The sequence below is a fragment of the Sapajus apella genome, unplaced genomic scaffold, assembly GCF_009761245.1.
Source record: "Sapajus apella isolate SASKATOON/1434 unplaced genomic scaffold, GSC_monkey_1.0 scaffold29, whole genome shotgun sequence".
NCBI classification, from domain to species: domain Eukaryota; kingdom Metazoa; phylum Chordata; class Mammalia; order Primates; family Cebidae; genus Sapajus; species Sapajus apella.
The window spans coordinates 19,374,917-19,387,183 of NW_022436969.1; the positions used below are offsets into that span (position 1 = coordinate 19,374,917).

The 12,267-nt window shown below is 45.6% G+C and overlaps 1 protein-coding gene across 2 annotated transcripts in view; it reads left to right on the forward strand.

The window, feature by feature from the left end:
* The first annotated feature begins 771 nt into the window (after nt 1-771).
* Nucleotides 772-12,267, forward strand: part of RAB12 (RAB12, member RAS oncogene family) — a 28,855-nt gene continuing 17,359 nt past the window's right edge. For both annotated transcript variants that reach the window (XM_032293347.1, XM_032293348.1), the window contains exon 1: nt 772-1,282. In XM_032293347.1, the coding sequence (XP_032149238.1) occupies nt 1,054-1,282 (229 nt within the window). In that variant the 5' untranslated portion in view covers nt 772-1,053. The remainder of the gene's footprint in view (nt 1,283-12,267) is intronic.

The window sequence follows — 12,267 nt, forward strand, 5'->3', positions numbered from 1 at the left end:
GTTTTAACTCGCTTATTCCCCCAAAGGAGTATGTCATTTACTTATGTTAAAAATTAAACAGCATACAAACTTCTGAACTCTGAGTGAGACAGCAATCAGGGTTAAAAACTGATTTCGTGCGTTTCCGTGGAAAAGGGGAGGCAGACGTGAGAGACCAAGCAGTGCCACGGCCCGGTTGGCGGTACAGGGACTTGCACCTGCTGGTGTTTGTGGGAGAGCGCCGGTGTAGACGCGAACGCGGCGCGGGCCTCGGGTGGGGGCCTTCCCAGTGTTCCAGCCACACCGCGCACGCGCGGTGGCGAATACCCGTGTATGGTGTTCGGGGACTGTGCACAGAAGAGTGTTTTCACTGTCAACTAGGGCTCTTTTTCTTATTTTGAATCCATTTTCATGATGCACTGAAATGTTGAAGTTTAAAACTGCCTACGGAGAATGTTAAGACTAAAACGACACTAAGTTTCTTGTGTTAACTATAAATGCAGGGCAGAGTGAAAGCAGAGTAGGGAAGAGTGAAAAGGGGGAAAAGGGAAGTGGTAAGAGGAAGAAAAGATCAAAGAGCCGGCGGAAGAGGGAGGAAAGCGGCGGTGGGGGACGGAGGTAGGAAAGGAGCCGGGCGGGTGCGGGAAAGCCCCGCAGGCTGCAGCCCCCGCGAGGCCCCGGTGCACGGTCCTCCCGCCGGCAGGGGGCTCCCGCCCGTCCGCCCTCCTCCTGCCCCGCGCGACCCGCCGCCCCGCCCGCGCCTGCGCTTCCTGCCCCTCCTCGTCCGGGATGCTGCTGCCGCTACTGCGGAGTAGCTGCTTCCCTTCCTCCTCTCCCGGCGGTGGCGACGGCGGCGGCGGCGGAGGAGGGGACCCAGGCTTCGAGAACCGACCGGCAGCGCAGCTGCAGCGCGGAGCCCACGGGCTGCTGGGGCCGCAAGAGCGGGCGGACGCCGAGCCCGGGGCCGACCCCCCGCGCGCGGCGGAGGCTGAGGGGGCGCCGGGGCCCGGGGCGCGCGGCCGGGGGGCGGGCGGCGGCGGCGGGCGGCGGGCCGAGCGGGAGCCGCATGCGTGTATGGATCCGGGCGCCGCGCTGCAGAGGCGGGCCGGGGGCGGCGGAGGCGGCCTGGGCGCGGGCTCCCCGGCGCTGTCGGGCGGCCAGGGCCGCCGGAGAAAGCAGCCCCCCAGGCCGGCCGACTTCAAGCTGCAGGTCATCATCATCGGCTCCCGCGGCGTGGGCAAGACCAGCCTGATGGAGCGCTTCACCGACGACACCTTCTGCGAGGCCTGCAAGTCCACCGTGGGTAAGGGCGCCGCGGCGACCTCGGGCCGGGCCGGGCCGGGCTGGGCCTCCTGGCGCCCGGGCTGGTGCCCTTCCCCGTGGGCCTCGAGTCTCATCGAGCCTGGGAGCCTTTCGGGGATAGGGCTCTCGGTGAAACTAGGGGCAGGGGTTTTCGTGGAGCGCCTTCCATCCCAAGCCCAAAGCCTGGCGGAGGTTTTCGGGCCGCCTCTGCGCAGACCTGCCCTTGGCCCCCGGCGCTGCCTCTGAGGTCCTGGCGACCCCGGGGGGCTGGGGGAGCGGCTCTCCACGGAAACTTCGGCTCTTAGCATGCTCGCCCAAGAAAAAGCTGGGTGCAGGGGGGGCTCAGGCAGGCAGGGGAGTGAACGCCAAAGGCCGCTGTCGCCCGCGCCGCCCCTGCAGGCCAAGGCCAGCGCGCGCTGTCTGCCGCGGATGTGATCCCTTCGCAACCAGGGCAGTTTTCTTATGTTGAACCCATTTTCACGAAATGATGAAGTTTAAAGGCACTTACGGAGAATGTTAAGACTAAAACTACACTAAGTTTCTCGTGTTGACCGTAAGTACGGGGCAGAGGAACTTCAGCTGTTTTTATCCGTGACCTCAAACAACCCGGTGACTGGCGGGCGTGGGGCTGATTCCTCCAGTACCATTCTTTTCGGTGAAGGACAGGAGTGAAGTAACTACAGGAACGCTCCACGGTCAAGGAGGAGAATAGCCGCGGATCTGAAATAAAAACTTCAGGGGAAATTTTTTTAAATGAAGTCACGCTTAAAGGATTTGACTTTGAGATTTGTCAGGTGGGTGTGGGTAGCAGTTGCTTCCATGGAAAACCCCTTAAAAGATGCCCAAACTAGGAGAAACCCATTCTTTAAAATAAGGCAGTTACCTTTCCTGATAGGAAGTGAGAGATTGGGCGGTCCAAAAAACTGAGAATTGATAGACAGAATTAAAAGTATCATTTCATGTAATTCTGTTTATTAATAGTGTGATAACCAGTGGTAGTTCCAAGGCTGTCGGTACGATTTTGAGATGAATTGGTTTGAAATTGTCGTGTAACCAAACAGTACTACATTTAAAGTGTCTTACTGGAAAACTAAACCACCAATTTTTGTATTGTCTTTTTGTTTTTTCAGAACTTACTTCCCTTAATGCTTTTTTGGAATAGATCACTTTGGAACTGTTTGTGCTGTCTGTACTATTTGTTTTTAAAATATTGGCGTTGGGGACATGATATTAAAATTAGTAGCATAACTTTACCTGTTTCACAATCAAATCTTGGATTATACAGAGTACAGGGAGTTGTTAAACCATCAAATGAGGGTTATGCTGTTATTTTAGTACCCGATACAAATAAAGTAAGGTTAAATTCAATTCAGAATTGTCAATCTTTTGTGGCTCTGCACTTCAGTATATGAAAATGAGGGATAATATAGTTGCACTGTGTGATGAAGAGAAATCATGTACCCATAGGTGGGTAACTGAAGGCTTGGGTGGATGGAGGGTGAGATGGATGAGCAAAGGTGTGCTTTAGAATGCAGAAGAGAGGGGAAGAAGGGTTTTCAAAGCCTGGCAGCAGTGGAGTAGCCCCTCCCCCCCCCATCTCTGGGGAAGGTTTCTTAAGGGGACTTGGGAATGAATACTGCTAGACCTTGACTGCCCTGCTAAGGAGGGTGGACCCTATCCTCTGGGCACCTGGAACCAGAAGGCATCTTAATAAGACATTGGCATGAAGACAGGGAAACTCATTTGGCAGAGTTGCATAGGATGTTTGGGGTTAAGGACGAAACCAGGAGGCAAGGAGACCAGGCAGTTCTTTCTGTGTCCCTTAGTATACACTTTCTACTCTAAGTGTGGATGAATTTCTCTCTTCCTCATTTTTGTTTGCTTCACTTGTACCCTGTAATATTTACAGTACTGAAGTACTAGTACTCCAGTACTCCATGCGTGCTTCTAACTGTGGGATGTTCAGAGAATGATGATGGCCTCTGGCTTGCTAAAAGCATGAAGACACTGAGAAAGCTAACCAGCCTTGCATTAGTTTCTGCTTCAGAGTTGCTTTTCAAAACCGTCCACTCATCAGTTTGTCGAGCACCTACTGTGTGTTGGGTATTATGTTGTCCAGAAGTGGATCGGAGCTCCTGGGAGCTACATGACCACTTGTTAAGGCAGTGACGGATGTGTATGGGTATTTGGGAGCACAGTGAAAGCGCGTCCAGTCAGCACTAGGGATGAGGCCTGGTTGGAGAAGGCTTCCTCGTCATTGGAATGTTTGAAGATAAGTTCATTCCTCTAGTTCCTTTAGAAAAATGCTCATTAAATATGGTACTGGGTGTGGTGTAGAACTGTGGTTGCCCCACCTGAATGGTTACCATTAGAGCAGTTAGCTCACAGGGTCCTTCCAAGGCTGGTTTTTCTGGTTTAGTCTCCCTGTATTACAGTGAATTCCATATAGAGCAAGAGTCTCTTCCACAGTGGGACTTTTTCCCTTTCCTGTCAAGGCTTATGGATATGTGCTGCTCACAGCAGCTGTCTGGGAAACATGGTGAGCTTCAGAGCATGGCCCAGGGAAGAATCAGGGTCTTGCTATGTCACCCAGGCTGCAGTGCAGTGGTGCGATCATGGCTCACTGCAGCCTTGACCTGCCAGGCCCACACAATCCTCCTGCCTCTGCCTCCTGAGTAGCTGGGACTACAGGTGCATGCCCCTAAGCCCTTTTTTTATTTTTAGTAGAGATGAGTCCTACTATGTTGTCCAGGATGGTCTCAAATTCCTAGTCTCAAGCAGTCCTCCCACCTTGGCCTCCCAATGTGCTCAGATTACAGGAGTGAGCTACTGCACCTAACCAGTAAGTGACCTTTTAAAGTGAATGGGATTCATTTGAACTTTCTGTAAAAGATCGGTAGTGAAGTCTCTAAGGATTTGAGATGATGAACTATTAGGTAAAATTATAAATGAGCAAAATGTTAATTTTTTTGTATTGTTAATCACATCAGAAACTGGTTTAAAAGATACACAAAATTCACAAGGGTATGAAAAGCTGAGAGATTGTGTTTACTGCTTGGCCTACTTAATGAAAATTGTCTAACGGAATTGTCTCTTGTTTTTAAATGGCATTTTGTTTTCATGGAATTATTTAGTCTGATATAATTTGACAAGTTATTTTTAAAAGTATAGACAGGAGCAGCTTTTCAGAGTTTCAGAGACAGAAAAAAGTAGTTGACTAAACAAATTTACAACTAACGTGACTGACTGGTCCACTATTTTTCTCATAGCGATGCCTGTATCATAAGCATACTTATCTACCGTGAATCTGTGTGTGCTTTTACAAGTTGATGTCATTACCTCCTGAGTGAAGCTGTAGAATCCATTTCTATCTAGCAATGCCAAATTCTTGATCTTGGTTCCTTCTGTTTGACTCCCACTAGTTTTAGCCTAAACAGGTAAATGTGCTTTTTTTGAAAGTATATTTCAAAAAACAACTCCATAAAATTACATATGTCAACTTTTGTTTTATTTCTATGTTACTGTTGGAAGCTAGCTGTCAATTTTGTTTCTGTTGAAATAGTTTTACCTGATAAAAACCTACCCCCACCCTTGCTCCAACAGCATTGCATGCTAGGAAAAATGAATAAGAAATGTGTGCTCTTAAGCGGGCGGATCACGAGGTCAAGAGATCGAGGCCAACATGGTAAAACCCCGTCTCTACTAAAAATACGAAAAAATTAGCTGGGCATGGTGGCACGCACCTGTAGTCCCAGCTACTCGGGAGGCTGGGGCAGGAGAATTGCTTGAACCCGGGAGGTGGAGGTTGCAGTGAGCCGAGGTCGGCCACTGCACTCCAGCCTGGCACGTGGTGACAGAGTGAGACTCTGTCCCAAAAAAAAAAGAAATGTGTGCTCTTGCTCGAGGATCTGCAACTAACTCGTTTGTAACTTTGGATAAGTAATTTAGTTGTCTGTGCATATAAGTAGAATATTGTGTTAGTTGTCACTGCTACTTGGTGAGCACTTACTACACCAGCAGAAGGCCTTATCACAGCCCTGAAAGTTACCCCTGATTTACAGATGAGGACGCAAAGTCTCAAGAGAGGTAGAAACTTACCCCCTGTGACACAGCTGGTCAGCAAGTGGTCAGGGCCAGGGCTGCAAGTGGATTCTTTTTAACCATCTTTCTTTCTGTTCCTTAGCTTACTTTGAGATTTAAATTGATTTTGCTATGTTGAAAATACTGATAGCTCACACACGTAAAGATCAGACGTGATGGAGCCCTTTCCGTGTTTTAGAATTTGTTCCTTGTTACAGCCCCATGAAGATAATGACACAATTATCCTATGGCATTAGTGAAACTGATTTTCTTTAAGTGTGTCCCTGTCATCACCTGTCACTTTCCTTTTGGATATTAAAATAATGCTCCAAGAACTGCTTTTTAATCTATATATTCCATAATTCATATTCAAATATCTTAAACCTTTTACATACAAAATTTTAGCAAAATAGATATATTTGAATACAGGAGAAGTCAAAGTAAGGCAGTCTGGACCAGAATTCTGATTTTTCTGGGCAGTAAGATTTCCCTCAAAATGCTGGAGGCCAGCATAGTTCTTTATTTTGCCAAGTAAGAACATTAAAAAAAAAAAAAAAAAAAGATTTAAAATGACTTTAAAGAATTAGGGAAGATAAGATACCGTAGTTTAAAAGTTTTTTTTTATTGTACTTTTTTTATTATTATCATTTTTTTTTTTTTTTGAGATGAAGTCTCACTCTGTCGCTCATACTGAAGTTCAGTGGTGCAATCGCTGCTCACTGCAACCTCCGCCTCCCAGGTTCAAGCAATTCTCCTGCCTCAGCCTCCCAAGCAACTGGGTTTACAGGCACGCACCACCACACCCAGCTAATTTTTGTATTTTTAGTAGAGACAGGGTTTCACCATGTTGGTCAGGCTGGTCTTGAACTCCTGACCTCGTGATCCACCCTTTGGCCTTCCAAAGAGCTGGGATTACAGGTTATGAGCCACTGTGCCTGGCCAAAAGTTCTTTAAAATTTATCTTCATTTTTCTTATTGTGTAGCAGTGCTCTAAACTTCACAGCCTGGCCTCCTTAGAGGATGGCAGCCCTTCCCCAAAGCCCTTTAACTCCGCTGTGGGCTGCAGTCCTTCCTGACTCCCCTCTAGCCCCTGTTGACATGAGGGGTGCACTCAGGATGCCCACTAGTGGGGCCTCAGCAGGAGACGGCATGCGCTAGAAAGCAGGGTAGTGCGAGTGACTTGAAACTCCTGCAGAAGTGCTCTCTGGGGGTCTGCTCTTGAATGTTAAGCAGCATGACAGGTCAAATGCAGTCCACCAGAGTCTTTACCTGGAAATTGACTACTTTTACTTTATTCTGGAAACTGAGGGCAGAGATTTTTGTTAGAAAACCCGGAATGAGCATCTTATACTGGATTTAAATGCTTAACTGTGTATTTTATTTTGCTCTTCTGTATTTGTACACAGTCTTCCAAGCCATGACCAATCTGCCCATGTTTCACTTAAGAGAGAATTAGGGAAAATCGTCCAGAATTCCCACTCCAAAAGCCCAAGCTCTGCAGCCATGCAGCGTGGTTTCGCTCCATCTGGAGAGAACCTCACATAGACTCCCCTGCCAAAATGATGTAACATGATGACTCAGGGATGTGAGCTTGAGAGGAACCAACATTTAGTTCTTATACCCACATATGCTGTGTGCTATGTGATCAGGTTTATTTAATGAACTTAAAGCAAGCTGAGAGGCTTGACAAAGCATCCCCTTTTGTGGACTAAAGTAGCTATCTTTCAGAGAAAGCATGCAGATTCAGTTGGTGTTAGGTTGTTTGTGTTGAATAAAAATCTATTTAAAGACCTGGCTGAAGTGCATTCAGCCTTTCTCTCGCTGTCTGCACTTACACTGAAGAAGAAAGGTTTCATTATGCATGACAGAGATCCAGATTCTTAGAGATTGCCTCTTTCCCTCCAGTCTGTGGAATCTGCCAGAAGCCATCTGTTAATGGATCTTAACTGGCTGTAGAAGGCAGAGTAGGCTCCTTTGAGAACTGATAGGTCCAAATTATTCTCTATCCTTGGATGCCAGATGCATTGTTCCAAATAAACATTAGTTTGAATTTTTAAAGAAAACAATTTTGTACAGTAGTCATTCTATAAATAGTTTTAAGAGACCTTTTCCATTTATATAAGATACCATCTTGCTCTTCCTTTCCCTGGGCACAAAGCTCACACCTGTACATCTTGTTTACCCTTTTCAGAGGGGAGCTGAGTCATGGAGGCAGCCATACGTGTTAGGAAAGAGGTTTAGTGTCACTCACTTTAGGCTTTAGCTCTCCTCTTTTTGTCCTTTAATTCACACCTTTGACATTTGGAAAGTATTTGGAAAGCCAAAACTACAGACCAAAATTGTGCCCTTAATTGAGTGTGATTGTTTAAAAAAAAAAAAAGAATCTTATCTTTTAAAACCAGGAAGCACAACAAAGGCTAAACAGAACACTGGATTCCATAGAAGATGTTTTTCCGCCAACTCTGACAAACTCCACTCTTTGGTTTCTGGTGCTCAGTTAATAAAACAACCTGCAATTCCAACTCCATGTCAGCACTTGGGCAAAGGAATGGGCCACTGTAAATGAGAATCTTTGTGTCCTTGTTTCTGTTTTTGAGACAGAGTCTTGCTCTGTTGCCCAGGCTGGAGTGCAATGGCGCAATCTCAGCTCACTGCAACCCCTGCCTCTTGGGTCCAAGTGATTCTCTTGCCTCAGCCTTCTGAGTAGCTGGGATTACAGGTGCCCACCACCACACCTGTGTAATTTTTATATTTTTAGTATATACAGGGTTTCACCAGGTTGGCCAGGTTGGTCTCAAACTCCTGACCTCAGGTGAGCCACTGTACCTGGCTGAGCTTTGTGTTTTTCACGTGCCTCTTCTCCCCTCTTCAATCTGTGTGTGATAGGACCTCAACACTCTTGTCAGTTGGCTAAATAATCACACACCTGCAGTCAAATTTTTACTTTTAATTTTTTGCTTAAAAAACACCAGCCTGGGCTACATGGCGAGAAACTCCATCTCCACAAAAAAATACAAAAATTAGCCTGGTGTAGTGATGCATGCCTATAGTCCCAGCTTCTTGGGAGGCTGAGGCGAGAGGATCACTTGAGCCAGGGAGATCTAGGCTGCAGTGAACGGTGATCGCGCCACTGCACTCCAGCCAGGGTGACAGAGCAAGAGCTTGCCTCAAAAAAGAAAAAACACTTCACCTTCTCTTTGGCCACCACTGTCTTCCCAAGTGGTGGTGTTTGTGGAAAGGAGATTTTTGGAGGCAGGCAGACAGTCCTGCATGTAAGTTCCAGCTCCACTACAGGCTGCCAGCTGTCCTTAGATAAGCAACTTACCTCAGTGTCTTCACTCATAAGAAGAAAAGCAAAGCAGGGTTTACACTTTGTTCCCATCTCACAGTATAGGCTCAAATAAAAAGAAAATATCTTACATGTCTGGCTTAGAAAAGGCAATTTATAATTCTCTTCTAATTTATCCTGTAGATCAAAAGACTCTGAAACACCCCCCAAAAAAATCCTTACCCTTTAATGATACACACTGATATATACATGTGATATAAATATCAAAGTGTAATCACATGTCCTGGGTAGGACATCTGTTTGACAGTCCCTGTGTTTTCATGGATCCATTCTGAGTAGTAGTGAAATTCATTTTTTTTTGCATATGAAGAACATGTTATTAGTCCGCCGTTTGATCATGGATTTTTTTCTCCTCCCTTTAAATATTCTCCTCTTTTGACCAGGAGCTCAAAATAATGTGGTAGCATTTCAGATAGGGGTTTGTCGGAAGCCAAGGAATAGAGAAGGCCTCCTGGTACAGGGGTGGAATCTGTCCCAGCCAGCCAGCTACCCTGTCTTACTGTTAATTTTATATACTTGCTTAGCAATGCAAAGTTCTTTTTCAGCCTTAAATATGTTCTTAGCTCCCTTCCAGCCTCTGCCTCTTGTTCATAGGTGGGGCTGCACAGTGCATGGGAAGGAACACAGCCTGGAGTCAGGCAGCCCAGGCTCAAATCTGTGCTCTCATACTCACCAGCTTGGTGACCTTGCGCAGTCTACTGGCTTTTCTGACTTCTGTTTTTTCATCTATAAAATGAGGACAGTAATATCTACCTCATAAAATTATTAATGAATATACATTGCAATGAGTTAATGTAGATAAGGCCCTTAGAATATTATCTGAAATATAGCAAACACCACAAAAGTTCTTAATCTTTTATTTGCAAAGAAGACATGCAGCTTTCTGTGGAATTCTTATACATGTATAGTTCCATGAGTGGAACTGTTCACTCACTCTGCTGGGCTCTGACAGTGCAGGCACTCTCAGCTCCAGCCACACCTCTCCTTGGAGGCCCAGGACCTCCAACTGTCCCTCCCCTCCCTGATGCAGTCCCTCATTGTTTGTTCCAATCAAGTGCAAGGCTATCTCCTTGTGCTTCTGCATACAGAGAGACACAGGGTGGGCTTTATTTGCTGGGTGGGAGCATGCCAAGCCTGTATGCAAGCAAGAACAGATCTTCATATACATGGATGCACATTTGTCATCCTCAGGCCTGGATAAGCATTTTTTTAATGACACATGGTAACATTAGGATTTTAATAGTCCTGCTTCTGAGTTGATAAAAATATTTTACAGTTATAGTACTTTGTTTCTATTTAAATCTTTATAACACAGCTTAGGTAGGAAAAGCCAGATAGTATTAAATAGTAGGATGTCACAAGACAGGTCTCCTAGCAGTGAGTTTGCATTCTCTTTTCCTTATATGGGATGGGAATTCATTTTGAGCTGTTCCCTAAACATACAGGTAAATGTTTAGTTGTATATTTCGTTACAGGCATATGTAGGTGGTGGAGTTTGGGCAGAAGACTGGCCTTAGGCCCACGTGACTTGTTTTTAATGCTAGATTTGCCTGTGTCTCTGTGACCTTAACGTGTTCCTTAATTTATTTTCTCACAACTGAAGATGCTTGCAGTCTTCTCCCTTTGTAGGAATATTATATCCAATTTTAGATAACATTGTACAAGATATGTCCTTGGAAGAAAAGCCACTGTACAAAACTTAAGGTCATTATGATAAATTGGCAGTGACATCACAACCACTGTTTGTATTGAGACTTATTTCCAAGTCTATGAAAATCCTTCATCTTCTTGAAAGTAGTAAGTAAAATCTGTGGTCTGGTCCGAGCCCCAGATCTTTGGTGGAGAGAGAAGTGACCTGGACATGGAAGAAGAAGGCACAGTCCACTCAACCGTAGTTCTAGATTTGGACCACAATGGTGCTTCAGCTTTTTACTAGAAAGGAACGTAAAGAAAGAAGTTTTTGTGTGTTTTTGCTATTTTCACTTTTGTAGCTTCTTATGACCTAGCAAAAAGAAACAGTAGTGTGCAAATGTTTTGCTTTAAGGGGAGCATAGAAATCTTACAAGCACTAAGTACAGGGATTCCTCCCGCTGCTGCTAAGACATGTGATAGGCAGCCAGGAAGAAGGCAGAGCAGAGTCAGGCGTTGTCTTAACAGCTTGGCTGTGGGGACTATGAGCCACTTCAGATCATGTCACGCTTTTCTCTTTTTTCACCCATCTGACTTTTGTTTTAAAAACCTTTCATTGTGGGCAGTGGTGTAAATTTGAGTCTTGGTTCTGCTGCTAAACTAGCCTGTGGTATGATTACAGGTAAATTACTCTGTCCTCTCTCTGCTCATCATGTCTTCCTTTATAAAATGGGGGTTATAGTTCCCCTGTCGTTGGGTTGCTGTGAGGCTTGGATGTTAGGTGTTAGACACGGATGTCCACTGTCATTAGTACTAAAGGAAATTAAGGTCAAGAATAAGACACAGGCACAGTTGCTCATGCCTGTAAACTCAGCACTTTGGGAAGCTGAGGTGGGAGGATCACTTGAGCCCTAGGGGTTTGAGGCCAGCCTAGGCAACATAGCAAGACACTGTCTCTGCAGAAAACCAAAATCAGTTAGTGGTAGTGGTGCGCTTCTGTAGACCCAGGTACTCGAGAGGCTGAGGTGGGAGGATCACTTGAGCCCAGGAGTTGGAAGATGCAGTGAGCACTGCACTCCAGCCTGGGTGACAGAGTCTTTTCTTTTTTTACCTCCAAAAAAAAAAAACCTGACTTAAATACAGCAGTCTAAGACCATTGATAATACTATATCTCTGTAGCCTGAATGCTTTTCGAAAGCATTATTAAAATGCTTTTAGAAAGACTTCCATGAAATTGGTAAGCCTAAAAAAAAACCAAGCTCCTCTCACCAGAATAATTCACCTAGTAGACCAGTCTCTATCTAAGGGACTGGATAGAGAAACTGTTACCATAATCCTCTGGGATCAGTGTGTGTAGGGAGAGCTATCAGCAAGGACAGCTGCCTGGTCCTCTGAAGAACTGGAGGAGAAATGAGAGGCTATGTTGCTGCACACACTCAATATTTCTCCTGTGTGCTGGGCATCCCTGCGTTCACCGCTTCCATTCCACACCTGCTACTCAGTTATCTATTATTTATTTATTTATTTATAACTAATCAGTCCTGAATTTCCTTATTTTTTCCAAAAGTAATTCACATTTCTCCTTACATATGCAGCATTTGATGGAGAAGAGGGGCAATTTCCTGCCATCAGATTTATTGAGTTGCTGTTGTATGCCTGGCATACAGTGTCCTAGATTTTAGGGGGCTGAAGATGACTGCATCCTCAGAGGGTAGGCACATAGTCTGTGGGAGAGGCCAGCAAAGAAGGAACTATGTGATACAGGCTAGAAGAGAGTTCAGGACCAAGCACTGGAACATAGATGAAGAACGAGGGTAAGGGTGGGTGCAGTCAGAAGAGTTCAGATGGGAAATCTAGGGCTTCAAAGCATTCTGGGCAGGCAAGGAGGTTCTCTAAGAAGAGAGAACGGCAAAGAAAGGCGCTTTGCC